The 18,805-nt window shown below is 44.3% G+C and overlaps 1 protein-coding gene across 1 annotated transcript in view; it reads right to left on the bottom strand.

The window, feature by feature from the left end:
• Positions 1-18,805, bottom strand: part of ATP8A2 (ATPase phospholipid transporting 8A2) — a 433,576-nt gene that overhangs the window by 326,413 nt on the left and 88,358 nt on the right. Inside the window, exons 11-18 of the mRNA XM_044441796.1 lie at positions 18,423-18,534; positions 16,616-16,781; positions 10,570-10,697; positions 8,353-8,430; positions 7,146-7,234; positions 5,163-5,207; positions 4,372-4,447; positions 458-563 (exon numbers count right to left, since the gene is read on the bottom strand). Of these exons, the coding sequence (XP_044297731.1) occupies positions 458-563; positions 4,372-4,447; positions 5,163-5,207; positions 7,146-7,234; positions 8,353-8,430; positions 10,570-10,697; positions 16,616-16,781; positions 18,423-18,534 (800 nt within the window). The remainder of the gene's footprint in view (positions 1-457; positions 564-4,371; positions 4,448-5,162; positions 5,208-7,145; positions 7,235-8,352; positions 8,431-10,569; positions 10,698-16,615; positions 16,782-18,422; positions 18,535-18,805) is intronic.

Below are 18,805 nucleotides of genomic sequence, written 5' to 3'. Positions count from 1 at the left end.
AGGCATGGGTGGGGAATGTGTTGAATTTGCCATTTACCAGGATAAGACCAAGCTGGCATTCCCAAGAACCAGATGTAAACACAAACACAATTTGAAGCCCAAAATCTAAATATTTCCACTACTTTGTGATAAGTTCCCCCTCCCCTGCCAAAGGGAGGGGGGTGTTCAGCGATATGCATGCATTTGAAAAATGTGCAGAGAAAAGTGCACAGAGTTCTAAAAAGTGCATAGCACCATGTTCTTCACTGCATGGCCTGAGAGCCGCGGACAGCTCCTGATCACCTCAAGGATGCCTCTTTGCTGCTTCTGCTCATTGCCTCCCTCTCCTGTTGGCTTGCTTCTTGCACTGGCTGCTCCCTCCCGCAGGGACTCCCTGGCTTTGCTTGCTTCAGTGGTGGCCAGCTGCTGTGATCGCGGCTATGGGACACCTGCTCAAAAGTTGGAGTTAGTGACCCACCTGGAGAAGAGGCCTGGTAGATGATTGTGTTTCCATCTCTTTCTGGAACAACAGTGTGGCACACTGCAAGGAGAGTGAGGAATTCTTGGATATGAGTTGCTGTAGGCTGCAAGGCAAGGCCCAAGTTAGTCCAAATGAGAAATCAGTCTGCATGTAATCCTGAAGGAGCTTGAAGCCAACTTCTCACAATCTGGGACCTTCGAGATGGGTTAGCCACAACTCCCTTCAGTCTCAGTGAGTCTGAGATGGTGGGAACTGTGTTCCAGAACATATGGAGGGCACCGGGTTAAGGAAGACAGTCTCCAGCATCCTACTGCTAACTCAGGGTATAGAACAATTTCCAGCTCAAGGGTCCAAAACCAGCTTGGGGAAGCTCTCAGGGGCCACATTCCAGTGGTGGGAGCCAAATATCCAACATTCCCAAAAGTTTTAGCTTAAAGCTCTGAGTGCCAGTATTGAAGCCTTAGGAGATGCACTTCATCCTTCTAGAATGGGGGGAAAACTACACAAAGTCCCACAATCAGTGTTGGGGGGAAAGGGCGGGGTCAGAGGAAGAAGGTATGGCCATCAGAGGAACCCAGCTGGCCAATCTGGCCCACAGGCCTGAGGTTCTGCAGTCCTGTGCTAAAAAGCCAGCAAAGGTGGCTGGAATTCTGTGTTGCTACTCTAATTTTGTGCCTTGTATGGCTTTCTAGCTACTGGCAAATATCAGATAATTCAGCCAGATGTACTTTCGGATCTTACCCACCAAGGTAAGAATAGAAGAACAGCCTTTCCAGATAAAGCCAACACTCCTCTTTGTTTCTGGGCCAGTCGCTTCAGGCCTTTATTGCTAAAAGAACAAGCTTATCACCTATCCATCTACTCTCACACCCTCTGCTTTCAACCTTTGTCAGCTCACAGAAAATAATCTTACTTTCCCTGCCACAGCTAGACCTGAAGGACATTCCACTGTTTCCCCATATGATAATCAATTATTCACTCTGCTTTTGTCTTTCCATTTTCAGAGCTTACAATGGAATCCACCCACCCAATTCTAGAGCAACAATAGGCAGCCATCTTTTCATGTCAGCTCTTCCATTAGCACCATTGTTCTCATTTTGACATGCTGTGTCAGCAGCAGGGCTGTATAGATTCCCTGGGTGCATGCCAAACCCAAATGTCAGGAACATGAATTCCGAGTTATCTGTAAATGCCCTGGCACATGGGTGTGGATGGAGCAGATCACCCTATTTCCTGTTTTCTAATTCAAGTCTGGGTGCAGGGTGTAGTTTTTCAACTTCCAATTCCAAAAACATTCAGAAATTTAAGACGATACTGTAATGCTGCAACCTTTTTCGTCAGTACCAAATCTAAGTAAATGAACTGCATGGGGGTATATACAACATGAAAATCATTCACCATTACAAATACAGAACTATAAAAATAATACAAATAGCCATCATGCAAACAGTAAAATGGAAAGGCAGCCAACAACCGACTGGATCCAGTGCTAGCCCTCCGCAGAGAGCACCCACTGAAATCACTGGCTTCCCATTGAAGCCCGGGCCCAATTCAAGGTGTTGATTATGACTATAAAGCCCTAAACGGCTTGGGTCCTGGCTACCTGAACGAGCGCTTACGTCCGTATATGCCCGACCGCCCTTTGAGATCTGCGGGAGAGTCCCTTCTCCGGGAACCCTCCATGAAAGAAATTAGGAGAGTAAGAACTCGGAGGAGGGCTTTCTCTGCGGTGGCGCCCAACCTATGGAATTCACTCCCCAAAGAGGTCCGCCTGGCACCGTCGTTACTGGTTTTTCGGCGCCAGGTAAAGACCTTTTTATTTAAACATCATTTTAATTGTTAAAACATATGATCTGGCCAGGGCAACTTCTTCTTCCTTCTCTTTTCTCCTCCTATATTTTTATTTACTTATTTTATACTGATAATTTTAATTTTATATTTGTAACTCAGTGTATTTTTTGTATTTTTGTATTTAATGGTAATTTATTATGTTCTATTGTATTTCAATGTATTTTATTGTGTTGTAAGCTGCCCCGAGGTTTCGGCAAGGGGCGGCATAGAAATGTTATTATAATGATGATGATGATGATGATTATGATGATGATGATGGAGTGAGTTAGATAATAAGCAGAAGTAATGTCATCAGCTGAAATGCCTGGGAGCAAATAAAATAATCCCAACCAGGTGCTGAATCAATTGCCATGTCAGTGCCAGCTGAATTTCCCTAAGGAGGGTTTTCCAGATTTGAGGTGCCATCACAGAAAAGGCCCTTGCCCTTTGCATATGCTTAATATGCTTCTCCTGTTGATGGTTTCCAGAGACGGGCCTTTTCTGAAAATCCTGATACACAGCAAGTTGGTATGGAGGTGGCTTTTTTTAGAAACAAGGAGATAAAATCCAAATGCACGCGTGCTACATCTTACGTGTGCAGAATGCCACTTTCTGGATCACAGCCAGTTGTTTCCAGGGTATTGCGTTTGAGTGCTACAGTGAGAACACACAGAGCTTTTGTATTCCTGTGATCCCTTTTTGTCAATCACAAACAATTACCCTGACTCAGAGCTCTGTTTTCACATTCAATTTTACAGAGACTCGAGAGCTTCATCACATCAGTGCTCCCACTCTTGCAAGAAAAATGGTGAATCAGGTGTGGCGTCTTAGTGTTTAATGTACGGAGTGTCATCAGCTGCCTAACATAGGCAGGGCGAATCTGTGGTCTTCCAGAGGTTATTAGAACGACACCTTTCATTATCCCTTACTACTGGCTATCCTGCCTGACTCTGATGGCGGCTGCAGCCCACCAGCATCTGAAGGCCCCTAACCCATCACCTTAAGTAAATACAGAGCACATGCAAGCCACACAAAGAACAGCTCCAAAACTCCTTTTTTGAGACCCTGGCTTCCGTTGGCTTATTGGCAACTACTAGGCCACTTCTAGGAAGAGGCAAAGTAGACAATTACATGGGGCACTAAGGGATCCATAGGATCAGAAGATCCCCAGGCAGGCAGCAACAGCGGTGGCCAGGCTAGGCTCGCAATGCCAGAAAGGAACGTGCTGCACAGGCCGATCCAGGCTATAGCTGTGGACCATTTAAAATCACAGTTATGTTCCCTAGTGCATGAAACAGTGAGCAGAACCAATCAGTTCCATAACTTTGGAGAAAAAGCAGCCTCTGAGAGTATTTGAGTGGTTAGAAGCCCATGAACTCATTCCATGCTTTTCAGGAGCTAATAGCTGTAGCAATATAGGGCTGAGAGAGAAATTGTTCCTCGTCTAAATGCCAAAGGACCTTGAGATGGCTCTGGTAACTATGCTTCTGTGAAAAGAAACAATATACTAATTCAGTGCCCAGAATTATGTTATTGGTTATTTCTTCCTAAGATTGATTATTTCCTTGAGATTAACTGCAGAATCTCTGTGCCAGAAATGTGTAATGCATGTTGTAAGGTCTCATGGGGCCCAAGGCAGAGGCCTTCTCTATAGTGGCACCACTGTTTCGGAACCAGCTGTCCAGGAAAGCCTGCCAAGGATCAGCCCTTGGTCAGGTCTTGGGGAACTGGTGTGTGGCAGGAGAAGGAGCTACGCAGAAGGCAAGCAAAGCAGCTCAGCATCCCCCACCCTATTTCCTCCAGTGCTTGCCTCAAGGCTTGCTAACCATGAACGACCCATCAAAAGAACCCAAGTTTTGCTGCTGGGTTGTGAACTGTGGGCTGTTCGCCATGGGTATCTCAGTTGGGTTCAGACAACATGATAACCCATATATTACAATGACCAAGATTTCAGTGGGATATACCTCCAGCACAGGAGATGGGCATCAGAGGCTTTAGAGCTTATCTTCCACCTGAAGAGAAGGGACCTTAGCAAGCAATGACAAGAACCATCAGTGAAAGAATGAAGCAAGTAGCCTTACATGATCATTCTCAATGTTTTGCAGCAGCCTTGGGTCATCAAATTCACAAGACTCACTGGTAGAAGGAGGAAGCTGACTAAGAGTATAATAAAAAGAAGGATACGTTAGCTGAGAACACAATCATGAGAAGTCACTGCATTCTTACCAGAATTCCTTTCCACTTGTACTAACTTGTCCCAGCACAGACACTTCCTGGTGCATCAGCCCAAGAAAACACTTGCACAAATGCACCTGTGTTCACCAGCTAATGCAGATTAGCACTAATCCCCCAACATGAAGAACTGGTTTGCAAAGCTGCAGAATCTGCATGACTCAGAAAAAGCTGGTCTGCTGTAGAATCCACGGGACAGATTCATAGAAATCCACACTCCTCTGAATCCATGGCAGATTTTTCTAACAACCCTAGTTAACCTGACTGCACTTGCCAACCAGGTGCCCTCCAGATGTGTCAGATTAAAACTCCCATCATCCCTAGACAGCAGTGGCTGGGAAGATGGGAGTTGTATTCCAAAGATCTGGAGGGTGCCAAGCTGGGGAAGGAAATGCCATATGGGAATGCATCTTGTATCCCTTTCCCCTGGGCATCACCTTCCTCTTCTTACGTGCTTTCATCCCTTTCCCATTCTGCCTCTACAAGCCACCAGTGGCAATACCTTAGCAAAATCTGTCAGATGTTTGCCACCTGAACCACCGTATAGCTCCCAAGAGACATTTGCTCCTCACTGTTTATTTTTGCAACAAGGAAAACAAATTCCTTCTGAACATTTCTCCAAATGTCATTGTTTCCTTACCTGAAGTCTTCTGACGAACATTCTCTTGCCAGTTCTGGGAAGTGACTAAAAATAAACAAATAGGCCTAATTGGTGGCATGTCTGCTCTGATTGGAAGGAAAAGATTACACCAGAAATGCTCCAAAGCACCTGCTGTGCAGGTAAAAGAGCAGTTAAATGAGGGCTGAAAATGCATCCACTCTATAGAACTGAAGCTGTGCCACTAGCAGAAAATTACACTGGCAGCTGCCCTCCTGCCCAAGTTCCCCAACAAATTGTGTACACAGGCAGACTGCCTCTGATACTGGAGGAAGCATACAGCTATGAGGGCTAGTAGCTATTGATAGCCTTCCCCTCCACGAATCTGCCCTTATAAATCCACCCAAAACGTTGGCCATCACTATGCTTCATGGAAGCAAATTTCATAGTTGAATTATACCCGCTATGAAGAAGTTCTTCCTTTTGCCTGCCCTTTTATCTCCCACCCATCAGCTTTATTGGATGACCATGAGGTCCTAGTATTATGGGAAAGGAGAAAAATGTCACCGTATTTTCTTAACGTCATGCATAATTCTGTACACCTCTGTGATGTCTCCCCTTACTTGACATTTTTCTAAGCTAAGCAATGACAGCTACGGTGACCCTTTCTTGTAGAGGAGATACTACAACCTCCTGAGCATCTTAGCTGCCATTTTCAGGACTTCTGACAACTCTACTGTAGCCTATTCCAGGTGCAGCAACCAGAACTGTACACAATAGTCTTAAGCGGAGGGGCACCATAGATTTGTATCAGGATGGTATGACCTGGGAAGTTTTATTTGCAATGCCTTAAAGCTAAAGGGCAGGAGTTAAAATGTGGGGCTGACAACTTGTCTATAGACAAGCTTCTCAGTGCCTCTGTCATTTATGTACATCTTTACTGAGGCAGAAATCCTGTACATTACTACCACCTCATTAATTTTTCAGTGGAAAGAAAGCAGCCCCGTATCTCCTAATTTTAACAATTCTTTATTTCAACATGCATATCTTATCATTCTATGGAAATTGTAGCAACAAATAACCCAAGACGGAAATAGCAGTCTCCAATTATTGTTGTACACTAATTCCCATTATGCCCGATCGTTAGCATGCAAGCTTGGAATCGGTGCAGCAAAGGGTCACAAGGATGCAACTGCTTGCAGGGTAAGTCATATGAGGGGAGACTGAAGCAACTGGGTCTTTTCAGCCTTGAGAAGAGGGGACTCAGTGGGGACCTGTTGGTGACTTACTTACTGGCTTATTTAAAGCTTTTGTATGCCGTCCTATTATACAAGTTCTCAGGATGGCTACATACAGGTATGTGAGGGGGTGTCACACAGAGGAGGGTTGTGACCCTTTTTCCCTGCAGTGGAGGGCAGGACGTGTTCCAATGGAGCAAAGCTCAGGGAACCAAGATTCAAGGTGGATGCCAGGAAGTACTTCCTGACGGTTAGGACCCCTAGGGTTTGGAATGGGCTTCCATGGGAAGTGCTGGAAGCCCCACCAGGAAGGGTGTTTAAGGACAGACTGGGCATGCACATGGTAGGCACGTCATGAGCAGAGCCAGCTGGAGCCAGGTCAGACTAGATGGCCTGGGAGATCCCATCTAGCTCGCTTTGTTTCTATGTTTCTAGTTGGAGCTTAAGGAAACTGAAAGCCTGGAAGGCACCACCTTAAACACACACTACATTAAGTCCAGCAAGAGTTTCTCATTTCTTGATCAGCCAAGGCCTATAACCCTGGAATAAGATCCTCTCTGTCAGAGCCACAAATCTAATCACCATATCCTACCATCATATCACTGACACTTTAGTTATTTCGTATTAAATAACATATCCTCCCCAACAAGGAATTAAAAATATCCTGGGCCTCCCTTTCTTTCAAATGAACAAACAAAATACCTTACAGAGAATTAAAACAGTTGGTCACTTTAATTACACTGATTCATTAAGATACTATGGTGTATAGAAAATGATACATACATACCCATAAGTTACACCTGCAATGCTGCACTTCTTAAAGTTCATAATATTGCATGTTAAGGTGCCTGTTTTATCAGAAAACAGGTATTTTACCTAGAAGACAAATAGTATGCACTGGAGGATACACGGTGCACAATGGAGCTTACTCAGAAGTAATATTAGCATAGGGGTTAGAGGCGGGTGAAGAAGTTACAGAAATGTTCAAAGATCTGTTTTACATGAAAGTTTTTAACTTCATTGTTGCTGATGCTGATTAGCATTATTATTAAAATCATAATTTCAATGTCCTTTTTATTACTGTATTTACTTTTTGAAATTGCTGATCACTTTTTTTTTTAGCAAAGACAGTATATAAATGGAAGAAGACAATGACGTAAATTAAGATTGATTTTTTAAAACGGTCCTTCAGCTGAGTTAAGTATTTATTTTACTCTAAACAAGAATCTGACACAAAACTCTGAACATTTATTTACACCAGAGGTGATCCAGAACCTGTGATGGAGACAGGACAAGGAAGACCTTGTTGTTCCAGAAGTCCCAGCTTACACAGAAAGGACTGCATAGCCCATCCAGTCCAGGTGAGTCTGATGGCCAACCTGGGTGTGTACAGCTAGTCCAGGCCAGCACCTGTGAATACTGCACCGGAAGGAAGATACTCTGAGCGGCTACCTGACCATGAGGCAGCTGTGCACAGAACAGGAATTCCCTGTCCATGGCTCCCCATAGCAACTGCTTCAGCCTCCTGAAAATGCTATGCAGAAGATCCAGGGACCCTGCTGAACAGGAGGCAGTTGGGCAGAAAGGGTTCCCCTAAAATCAGGAGCAAGCACCTTCTGGGAGCAGAGTCATGCTGTCAATGAGAAAGAAGCACCCTGGATCCAATCAAACCTCCATCACATGAATAGTCATTGTGATTCATAATGCTTTAGAACAGGAATGGACAACCGGTGGCCCATCAGCCCCAGCTGCCATGGACAAGGATGATAGGCATTGAAGGCATACAACGTATGGATGGCTATAGGTTCTCCGCCCCTGATTTAGAAGCTGCAACAACTTTCACTGAAGAAACACGGTCTTGCAGGTTTTAAATCGCCAGCTTTGTTTCCAGGTATGCCTCAAGCCTGTTGCACAGATTACAAACACAGAACACAAAGACCTTGACTACTTTTTACATAACTCGCCCATATAACTTTACATTCTAACATTCTTACCTGGCCAAGTTCCTCATTAAGATTTGAAGTTCTGGCCATTGCAGGTGTATCTGTTTCATTATAGTACATATCAATGTCCTAAAAGGCAAGTAAAAAGTGCAAGGTTTAATCTACACTACTATTTTCCATAGACTTCTTGCTGTATCCTATCTTTCCAAGCTCTGCCAAAGCTTCAGGCTAATACTTTTTGCTGTCTTGAAAACACAGCACTTTTAAAATGATGGACTTAGTAAAATTTCCTGGTTTCACATGATTTTAAGCCTCATCAAGTAACCTGTTTGGTGGGAAGGCAGGGTTCTAGTCAAGCAAATTAATAACTGTATCATCAGGTTTGGGGAAGCAACAACTGATTGGAAAAGGGAACTCAAGACTATAGTGGACAGCTCAAAGAAAATGTTGACCTAGCTTGTAGATCAACCATGTGGCTCTACTGTGATTTCTATAGAATTAATCAATTTCTGCATATTGCATTAGCATTTTTAAAAATGTGCAAATCAAGGTTTATCTCAGAGACATGTTCATCCATGACTACCCCTACAAAAAAGGTGGGGGTCTATTTGTAATCATAACATCAGAAGCAGGCAGGAAATCTGCAAACTCAGACTGTTTTGGTACACACCTAGGTGGGATGTAAATTCTGTAAATTCATCTTCAGACCTCACAATGGAGTTATTTTATGGAATTTTGTACATAGCAAAGAGAAGGGGGTTAAGTCAAATACACAGATTAATTAGCCTATGGTTTAATCTTTTATAGGCTATCCTACTTCAGGCAAGTAAGATAATATCATTGCATGTGGAAAGCAAGGCTGGAGCCTTTTCATTTGACATGCAAGCTTTTTTTAAAGGTAGTACAGTCACATGTTGCTCCTCCACCTGTGTACAAAATGGTACATTCCAAGAAGAACTTAACCATGTCATACAGTGGTACCTTGGCTCGCAAACACCTTGGTTCACAACCAAATTGTGTCGCAAACAAAAATTTCATGAACATTTTGATGTGGGTTGCAAACACCGCGTTGGATGGCAACCAAGATCACAGACATCTCCCCACCCCTCCCCCGAGTGCGGAGATTGCCAAAATCACAGTTGCATTCATCCAGGGAAGATGTGTGTGATCACGGGCGCACTCCTGCAGGAAAGTTGGGCGCAATCTTGGCCATCTCCCCCTTCCCAACCAGCACGATCACGGCCATCACCCCACCCCGCACCCCGAGTGGGGAGATGGCCCCGATCATGCTGGGGGTGGGGGGAGTGGGGAGATGGCCGAGATTGCGTCCATGACTGCACCCAGCTTTCCTGCACAAGCGCAACCTCGATCTCGGCCACGATAGCGCCCGTCTCCATCCCCCCCAAGCACGCCCCATTTGTGCCCATATCTCTCTCCCCCAGTGCGCCCGTGATCGCACCCATCTCCCCCCCCCCCGCCAGCGCACTGATGACAGGCGCAATCTTGGTCATGGTGGGGAACGGGAGATGGCCGCGCTTCTGCTCGGGGTGGGGAGGGGGAGATGGCCATGTTGTTCTTTGTCACTTTGCTTCACATTTTTCAGATTTTAAAAAAATGGTTACAGAACGGATTAATCTTATTTACACTGAACCTTACGGGGAAATTTAACTTGCCTCATGACGAATTTGGGTCATGACCAGAGTCCTGGAATGGTTTAAGTTCGTGAGCCAAGGTACTACTGTATTTCTGCATGTTCCCCTCTCTACCCATGCAAGCCACCTAATTAGCAAAATTACCCTTGCCCAAACCTGGAGAAAGCAAGTAGATGGAATAGTTTACAACCACCCTCAAACCCTAGAACAAGCTGCTGTTTTCAGGGTGGTCCATGCCCAACAAGAGTAATTGTGCTACTTGTGCAACTTGTGCATGACACATGCAGGGAGGAAAAGTAAGCCATCATGGCTCATGTGATCCCACCCACAGTGAACTCCCAGACAGATGGGGTTTGTGCCCACAGACTCAAGAAATCCGTATTGGTTTTGCATATTAAAAGCTTTCCCAGCAATCCAGCAAAGTGTGTCTTCTTTCAGATGCTGGAAGCTTTAAACTCTTGCTGCGATCACTGTCCCCACTTTCCAGTTTACAACCACAGATGCCAAGATTATGAAATATTTTCATACTTAAATTTGCTTAAATAAATGCAGCCCTTGATGCTTTAGTGTGTATGTGTTTTACCTGTTCCCCAGCTTTCGCAGTCTAACAACTTACCCAGTTTATAAAAAGAGCCTGAGTAAACTTCACAACTTCCAGAGTCACCAACAGACTGATGGGAATGAGGTTGTTGTACAAGATTATGAAGGTGAGCAGATTGTATCCAAAATTGACTGACAGCGTTTCTGCAGACCGATGTGGGGCAAGAAGAGAATAGATTCGTTTGCGAGGCAGGTGCTGAGTGAGCAACAGTAGGTTAGAGAGAATCTCTTTAACGGAGAGTTACATGCCAATGAACATGCTTGAAGAAGAGAAGACTGAGCGGGGACATGAGATCCCTCTATCAGTACCTCAAAGGCTGTCACAAAGAGGAAGGTCAAGATCTCTTCTTGCTAATGCCAGAGTGTAGGACACAGAATAATCAATTCAAGTTTCAGCAACCCAGATTCAGGCTGGACATCAGGAAAAGCTTCCTCACTGTCAGAGCAATCTGAGGGTGGCACCAGTTATCTAGACAGGTCTTGGGCTTTCCCACACTGGAGACATTTAGAAAGAAACTGGACAGTCGTCTGAGTGGGATGGTCTAAATTGGTTTCCTGCAACAGCAGGAGGTTGGACCTGATGGCCTTCATGGCCCGTTCAAACTCTACTTTTCTCTGATTCTATGAAAACAGGATTTATACTGAAATCTTGGCTTTAAGTGAATGTTTACATGAATGGAATCCTTTTAAAAAGATCTTCCTCATACCAACCCCCATGACAACATAAAAAGAACAATACCTTAAAGACTAATAGTTTCATTACAGCAGAAACACTCACACACAGCTGTCCATTTCATCAGATGCATCAATTTTAACCCATGTTCAGCAGGGAAACTGTAAACAGCAAAGTCAGAGGCAAATGAAATGCAGAAAGTACAGGCACTAGGAGGGGAGCATTTCAACCTCCCAGGTCACTCTTTTACAAACCTTAAAGAAGCCACCTGGAACAATGGAACATCAAAGACTTATTGCAATACAAAACATCTGTGCCCCTGTTCACCAAGAAGGACAAATTTATCTCCCATGGCTTGAACTAGGACCAAGACTTATGTGAGGTTTTCTAATTGCTGGGTATGTTAAATCGGCTCATCCATGCAAGGATGTCTGTGCCATCACCCAACAAGTGTTCTGTGAATGGTCACTGTTAAAAAGGTCATTCTCACTGCCTGGACTTCCTTTGCCATTTCATTTTCTTCTGACCTCATAATGTAAAATCACACACACACTTGACAATGGTGTTTGTGCATATATACACCTGCACATTACAGGATAACATGCATTTTATGCATCTGATCAACTGGACTGCAGTCCACAGAAGCTTCTGCCATAATAAAGCTGTTAGTCTTTAAGGTCCCACCCACATATTCCAAATGTTTAGATTAAATATTCAGTTAAGACAGAAAAAGAGCCCCTGGCTGTTGTCTTTGCTTCTGATTCAACTTAGATTAGATTCAGCCTTAGATTCACCTTTGTTCATGTTGTCAAAACACAAAGGAGCAGATGCTATCTAAGCATTGTGCAAACATGGCTCAAAACATATATGATCTGGCCAGGGCAACTTCTTCTTCCTTCTCTTTTCTCCTCCTATATTATTTATTTACTTATTTTATACTGATAATTTTAATTTTATATTATTATGTTTGTAACTCAATGTAGTTTTTGTATTTTTGTATTTAATGGTAATTTATTATGTTCTATTGTATTTCAATGTATTTTATTGTGTTGTAAGCCGCCCCGAGGCTTCGGCAAGGGGCAGCATAGAAATGTTTAATAATAATAATAATAATAATAATAATAATAACAACAACAACAACAACAACAACATTGTTGTCCCTGTTTTTTCACAAATGATTCTCAGAGGTGATCAGGAGCAGCACAAAAAGTTATGGATCACAACGCTAGGCAACGGAAAAAGTAGAAACACAGGCTTCCAACATGAGCATGTGTCAGTGAGGAAGATTTCAAGGCAGATAAATTCAGGGTGCTTCACCCTTCCACTTACAGATTGCCCTTACTAAGGAAATACATTTACCAACAAAAAAGGAAATGCATCACCAAGAAGTTTTAACATATTTGCCTAAAATCTGCATATAGCAATTTATATAGATAGATGCAAATTTTGAAATATTTACTGTAATTTGAGTAGCCATCCAATATATCTTACCATGGGTTGGGATGGGGGCTGTAGCCTGGAAACCTGTGTATCTGCTCAGTCTGTCTTCTGGGTATTCACTTCAAGGACCTGTTCTCGCTTCTTATGATTTTTTATCATTCAACTGGCCTGGACAACTGTTCATTTTGGAGTGATAAATTGAGGAAAACCAAGAGTAGCAGGAAGAGTAGGAATGAAAGAGGTTTCTGAAATGATGCTTGGTGTGAGGTGGATGGAGAGAAGGATTTTGTTGCTGTTGTTGTTCTCATCTCTCTCTCCCCCGCCCCCCAGGTTGAAGGCACCCCATGGAGCTGAGTGGTGGGAGACTCAGGAAATATAAAAGGAAGTCTTTGTCAAAGTACTTCTGGATATGTTACAGGAATCACTAGTTAAGTTATGTAGAGTCAATCTTAAATGGGGAGTAGGAACATTAATGTCAGTTGAAGTGATCAATAGATTCTAGTTATGATGGCTAGTCTCTCTCCTGGACCAGAAGCAATTTGGCTACATATTAGTGAGTGGAGGACAATGGTGGGAGAGTGCAATGGCGCTGCAAGGATATTAGAATTTAGCTTCAGTTTGCAAATCACTCAAAAATTCAGTTGCCATCCTAAGCCTGCCTCAAATACAATCATATGGTCTCCTGTTTGCAAACTCCTGAAGTACAGTGCACACCTGCAAATTGCGCACTTGAAAGGATGCACAACTTTTCAAAAATGCACAGCTTAAAGTTTTAAATTTTTTAAAGGTTTTCATAACCTTGCTTTAATGGGGAAATGTACATACTTTAAAAATGTGCATATTAAGAGCTGCAGAACAAGTTGTGCATTTTAATTTGATGTGCATGTTTCAAGTTGCACATTTCTTATGTGCATATTCTTATCCTTTAGTAAATTGTGGGCCAGGGTTCATTTTTGAAAAATTCAGTTCTGTTTGAATGAATTAACCAACCAACCAACCAACCAACCAACCTGGAAGAGCAAGCTGAACTGAGCTTCAAAGTAAAATCTGGAGAATTTCATTGAGTTCAAACATCCCAGTTTCCCTCTCATTATTGCACTTCTCTTGGTGGGCTTCCCAGAGATGTCTGCTTGGCTACTTTGGGGAGCATATTGGACTAGGTAGGCATTCAGTCTGACCTAGGAGGGCTCTTCTCATGAACTACAACAGAGAACTGGCCAGGAAGGAAACATTTAGTACTTTCTGCCTCTTACTGGTTCTGCCCTGCAGCTGCTGCCTCCACTGTATGGTTACCTCGTGCCTCATCCAGAGCCAACATGGGGCTGAGAATCCAGAATTCCATCTACTAACAGCTTCTATTTGTTCGCCTCACCACACCCTGCTCTGCTACTCCTTGATACATCACCACATCCTACACCTTAAAAATATTAAACTCTTCTATTTTTCTTCTCCCGCTTCTACCCCAAACCCTACTTCTGAGACTGAATTATCTATCTTAAGGTGAAAAAAGATTGGCACCAATAGGATACAAAGACCAGCATACCGAGGAACTGCAGCCTTCCCCAAGCTAATGACCTTCACACAGCTTGGCCAATGACCTGGGATGAAGGCCCTCGTGGTGCAAAGCAACTGCCGGACACCAGGTTTGGAAAGGCTGCTCCAGGGCCTTGTATGGGGTGCTGCATCCCTCCCATGAAGACATCAGCATCTTTCACTGCATCCCACCCCACCCAAGGACAATTTATCTGAAAGGATGAGCAACAACTGAGGAAACACTCAGAATGGCTATCACTAACAGAAAGGCTTTTGTCACACAATCTACAAGGAATTCAGCTATTGTTAGGTGTTTTGCCGCTGATTGTGAATGTCTGCAGCATGAGATAGTATCCAGAATGTGATTTAGGAGCCCACTGCCACACCATGAAATATAAAGCCACTGGCACCTGCCCATTTGCACTGAATCCCCTTTGCAAAAAGCTCATGGGCCCCATTATGAGAAGCTTGGGGGGGTGCTCCCTCCCTCCCTCCCTCTTCTTCAACAGCAGTGATATCAGGAGGTTCAGAGTTGGGAAGGAATGCAGGAGATGACCATGGCTGAGCAGAGACCAAGGAGGGGAGAGTGCCCTATTCAGCAGACACCTGTTTGAGGCAACCATGGCAGCTCACACTGCACCACAAAGGTGTGTTCTTGGTGAAGGGCCAGTTGCACATGATTTAGGCCAGTGGTACGACTGGTTCCTGGCCATGTGGATCGCTGTTTGTTATTCTGAAAAGCATGTTTCAGCTGCACTGCCTGATTTGCCCACTACCTCAGCTGCCTCCCACAGAAACCTAGCAGTAAAGACACAGGTTCCCTGCCCTCTCAGGCACCCTTTGGCAGCCATGGCCATTTCTGCTTCCTCCCAGCTGCTGCTGGATTCCGCTTGTTCTTAGTTAAAGAGCAGCCAGAAGAGACCCTGCCTATTTTACAATGTGACCTTGAATGGGGAAGTCCCCACAAACTTCTTCATGGACAAATCAAGGGGTCCTGGGGCCATGCAGACTGTCACCAAGCCCTGCCACCTGCTCCCCGTGAGCATCCATTTGGCTTTCCCCAGAAGACATTCTCCACAGGTGCAGCCATTGGCTCAGAGGGCTCCTACACAGGAGTGGCTTCTGCAGGACAGGGGATCCGCTTGGTCTTGGCAAGCCCTTGGGCAGCAGACCCTCCCTGGGACCCTCCCTCAGTGAGCCCTGCTTCTCACTGCCCCTTTCCACCAGCTGCTCTTGCACTTCAGCCTCTTTCTCCCCATCACTACCAGCTGCTTGTTGCGCAGGCAGAGAGGCAGCAAGCAAGTCGGCAGTGGCATCTGCCATGCTTCTCAACACCACTGTTACCTGTGCCAGGGAGGGAGGAGGTGAATAAGCAGGCTGCAGTGGGGAAGAGAAGGGGCAAACCCAGGAGCATCTCCTCAGTGGGCCCGTGCTTGGGTTTGGGCCCTTGGCAGGTGCCCAGCCATCCTCTTCATGTACAGGAATTGGAATGCTCCATGCATTTCTGACGAACTTCCCGTGGGCATGCATGGAGTGGGGAAAGTATGGGGGGAAATGCAGTGATGGCCATGAGTAGGCCTGGGGTCCCCTCCACCGATGCACTGAACATGTGGAGAAGGTTGCGTGCCCCCCAGCCCATGCCTGCATCTAAGGCTAGGTCAAAAACATAGCCTTATTATCATTTCTTTTGCAGCAGTGAATTTCCTGCTAATCCTGTCCCCAGCACTGATATCTCCTCTCCCCTTTCTTCACCAGCTGAAGCTTGGAATGGTGCCCCACAGCTGGCCCTAGAGATATCTGGATTATGCTTACAGAGACTGGCTATCCTTGCTTATTTCTGCCCTGCAACACCTATTGTCTTTCAAGTCTTTTGTATGCAGGTTTCAGGTAAATCAGATATGAGCAGATAAACAGTACCAAAAGAAAGTCAAACACAGCCTTGCCCTTGCTGCATACATAACAGTGCAATATGAGCTCTGTAAGCAGCTGAGACAATAAGGCCCATTGCTTCTCCTTGGCATGCGGCCACAGCTGCTTCTAAGGGACTGAAAGGCCATGGAAATGTGAAGAGGAAGCAAACAGAGAGGCCAAGACAATAGAGCATTCTCTCCCAAGATGGTGCCCTCCGTATTTGTTGGACTACAACTCTCATAACCCCCACTCAGCAGGGTCTGATGGGGATGATGGGGGTTGGAGCCCCACAGGCCACAAATATGGAGGACAACAAGTTGGAGAAGGCTGCCAGAAGGGATTTACTGCTCACGTGGTGAGAGTTAAGGTGAGTGCCTTAACTTCTCAATGCCACAGGGGGGTATTCATATGCATAAGGCATTCATATGAATTTACAAGGGCCTCCTCTTTCCCCTTAACCGTTCAGTGCTTTTGACCCCCAAGTCACAATGCTTATCCATCTTACCATTTGAGCCAAAGTACCAGATGACTTTTCCATGTGTTCTGTTCCATAGTAAGGCACCCACAGAACTCACTAAAGCCATGACGAGAAGGATGCAGAACAAAATAAGGATCTGCACATTGGTCACTTTTTCCACATTTGACCTCTTCAGAGGAGCTTTGGTTGAATTCTGGGAAGGAACAGTGGAAAAGAATCATTTGTTGAGCTGCTACTGTGGTCTTAGGAAAGAACAATCTGGTGCTCTACATATGTAAGGAACTACACATCCCATTATTGGCCATGCTAACTCATAATGATGGGAGTTGCTGTGCTACACATCAGAGAATATTGGGTTGGAGGAAACTGCACTAGAGTTTAGGCCAGGGTTTTTGGACCTTTTTCAGCCCAAGGGATGAATTCAATTCCCAAGATGCTCTCAGGAGCCACCTTCCAAAGATGGTAGGGACAAAATACCATCAAATGTGAGCTTACTGCCAGTAAGTAAACCTTATATGAGAACCTTTAAGAAACAAGGAAAAAACATGCAAAAGAATCCAATGAAAGGTGTTTGAAGGAGCACCCGAGGCCAAGAGTGGGATCCCAGGTGGGACTTATTCAGGTATGGAATGGGCTTCCACAGGAGGTCGTTGAGGCCCCATTGGTGAGGGTGTTCAAAGATAGGCTGGACATGCACATGGTGAGCATGTCATGAGCGAAGCCGGCTGGAGCCAGGGAAAAGAATAGATGGCCCGGGAGACCCCTTCTGACTCGCTCTGTTTCTAGGTATTTGGCCCACAGGTCTGCGGTTCCTGCTCTAAATATTACAGGGATGATGGGAAGAATGTGATACAGTTCTGCTATTTCTGACCACAGCCTTGTATGGGTAGGGTTTATCCGAACATCTCGTTCCAGCTTCAGTTACATATGCCCCTATCCTACCCCGTCATGTTCTCAGCCCAGCCCATCTTGTTCTGCAGCGCAACTGTTGCCATGCTGTAATAAGGGGATGTTTGGCCAGGCTGTGACTTAGCTGCACCATCTCAAGAAATGGCTTTGAGAGAATTTCCCAGTGCCATCTCATTGCCACAGGTTATGATGCCACCAAGACCAATTCTAAAATATTGGCACAGTTAGTAATAGCGCTTTTTATTTGTTTTCTTTATTTACATGATCTATATGCCTTTCTTCAGTGGGGCTTGCAGGATGTTTTAGCAAAGCAACAGGAGTTAGAATCCCCAACTTTACTGTGTAAAGTATAAAGCTATTGATCATTCCTTCATATCTTTTTAACAGCAGTGTGAACTATGGCCATTAAGATGTGATAACATTTATAACCATGCTGTGCAAATCTTCAGTTGTTAATTCCTATAAATTTCACCATTGAAAAAATACCTCACTTCACTTTCCTCTCTTGTTCTTGCATTTATTTCCCTCTTCCATCTACCCTCCCCCTTTTCAGTGCATCATCTCTAAGAAATGAAATAAATAATACAATAGAAATAAAATAACAATGATAAGGATAATTCTCCTTTTGTTTAAGAATTGAACTATAGGTAGCACTGTACACCAAGTGCAAGCATAAAACTGCAAAACATATGAGTTAAAATGGGATCAAGTTCAGTTGAATAGAGAGGGAATCATTTAAACATTATAAGAAAACCTGAAAAATCAGAATTAAACTTACTATAATAAAACATGCCAAAAAGTCACAGCTACAATGCCCCAGTTGTAAGCACTATTCTTCATGATCACAAAAACAGCTGAAAAGAAAGCTCTTGAACTCACAACAGGAACAAGTGTAAGCTTTAGTTTGCATGAAAAGCCTTTTTACCTGCATAAGTTTCGTATCATGTCCAGTATAGACAACTATTCCTAAAACCCACTGAGTGTTCCTTATCTGGGCACCTCTCAGTAAGATCTGGTCAGGCCCAATTGGAACTGGACTGAGGAAAAAGAAGAGATAGAATGCGGGAAATTACAAATGTAGTTCAAAGAGAACATATAGTGCAAGGCACCCTTAACACAAACGGATAATGATAAAGTCAGCAAAGTTCTCCCCTTGGGTGGATTAAATAATGTAGTGTACGCCATGCATTCCCAGGTAATGCAGACAAGGGAAGTCAATGCCACATCCATTTAAAATTTACAGTTTAGGCAACAAGACTTAAGAGTCTTACTGCCTGTTCTCTCCTCTTGTCCCACACCTAGAGAACG

This window comes from Varanus komodoensis, unplaced genomic scaffold (genome assembly GCF_004798865.1).
Source record: "Varanus komodoensis strain SLA01 unplaced genomic scaffold, ASM479886v1 scaffold4, whole genome shotgun sequence".
NCBI classification, from domain to species: domain Eukaryota; kingdom Metazoa; phylum Chordata; class Lepidosauria; order Squamata; family Varanidae; genus Varanus; species Varanus komodoensis.
Note: the sequence above shows the minus strand (reverse complement) of the source record. Positions and strands in the feature narration are given on the sequence as shown.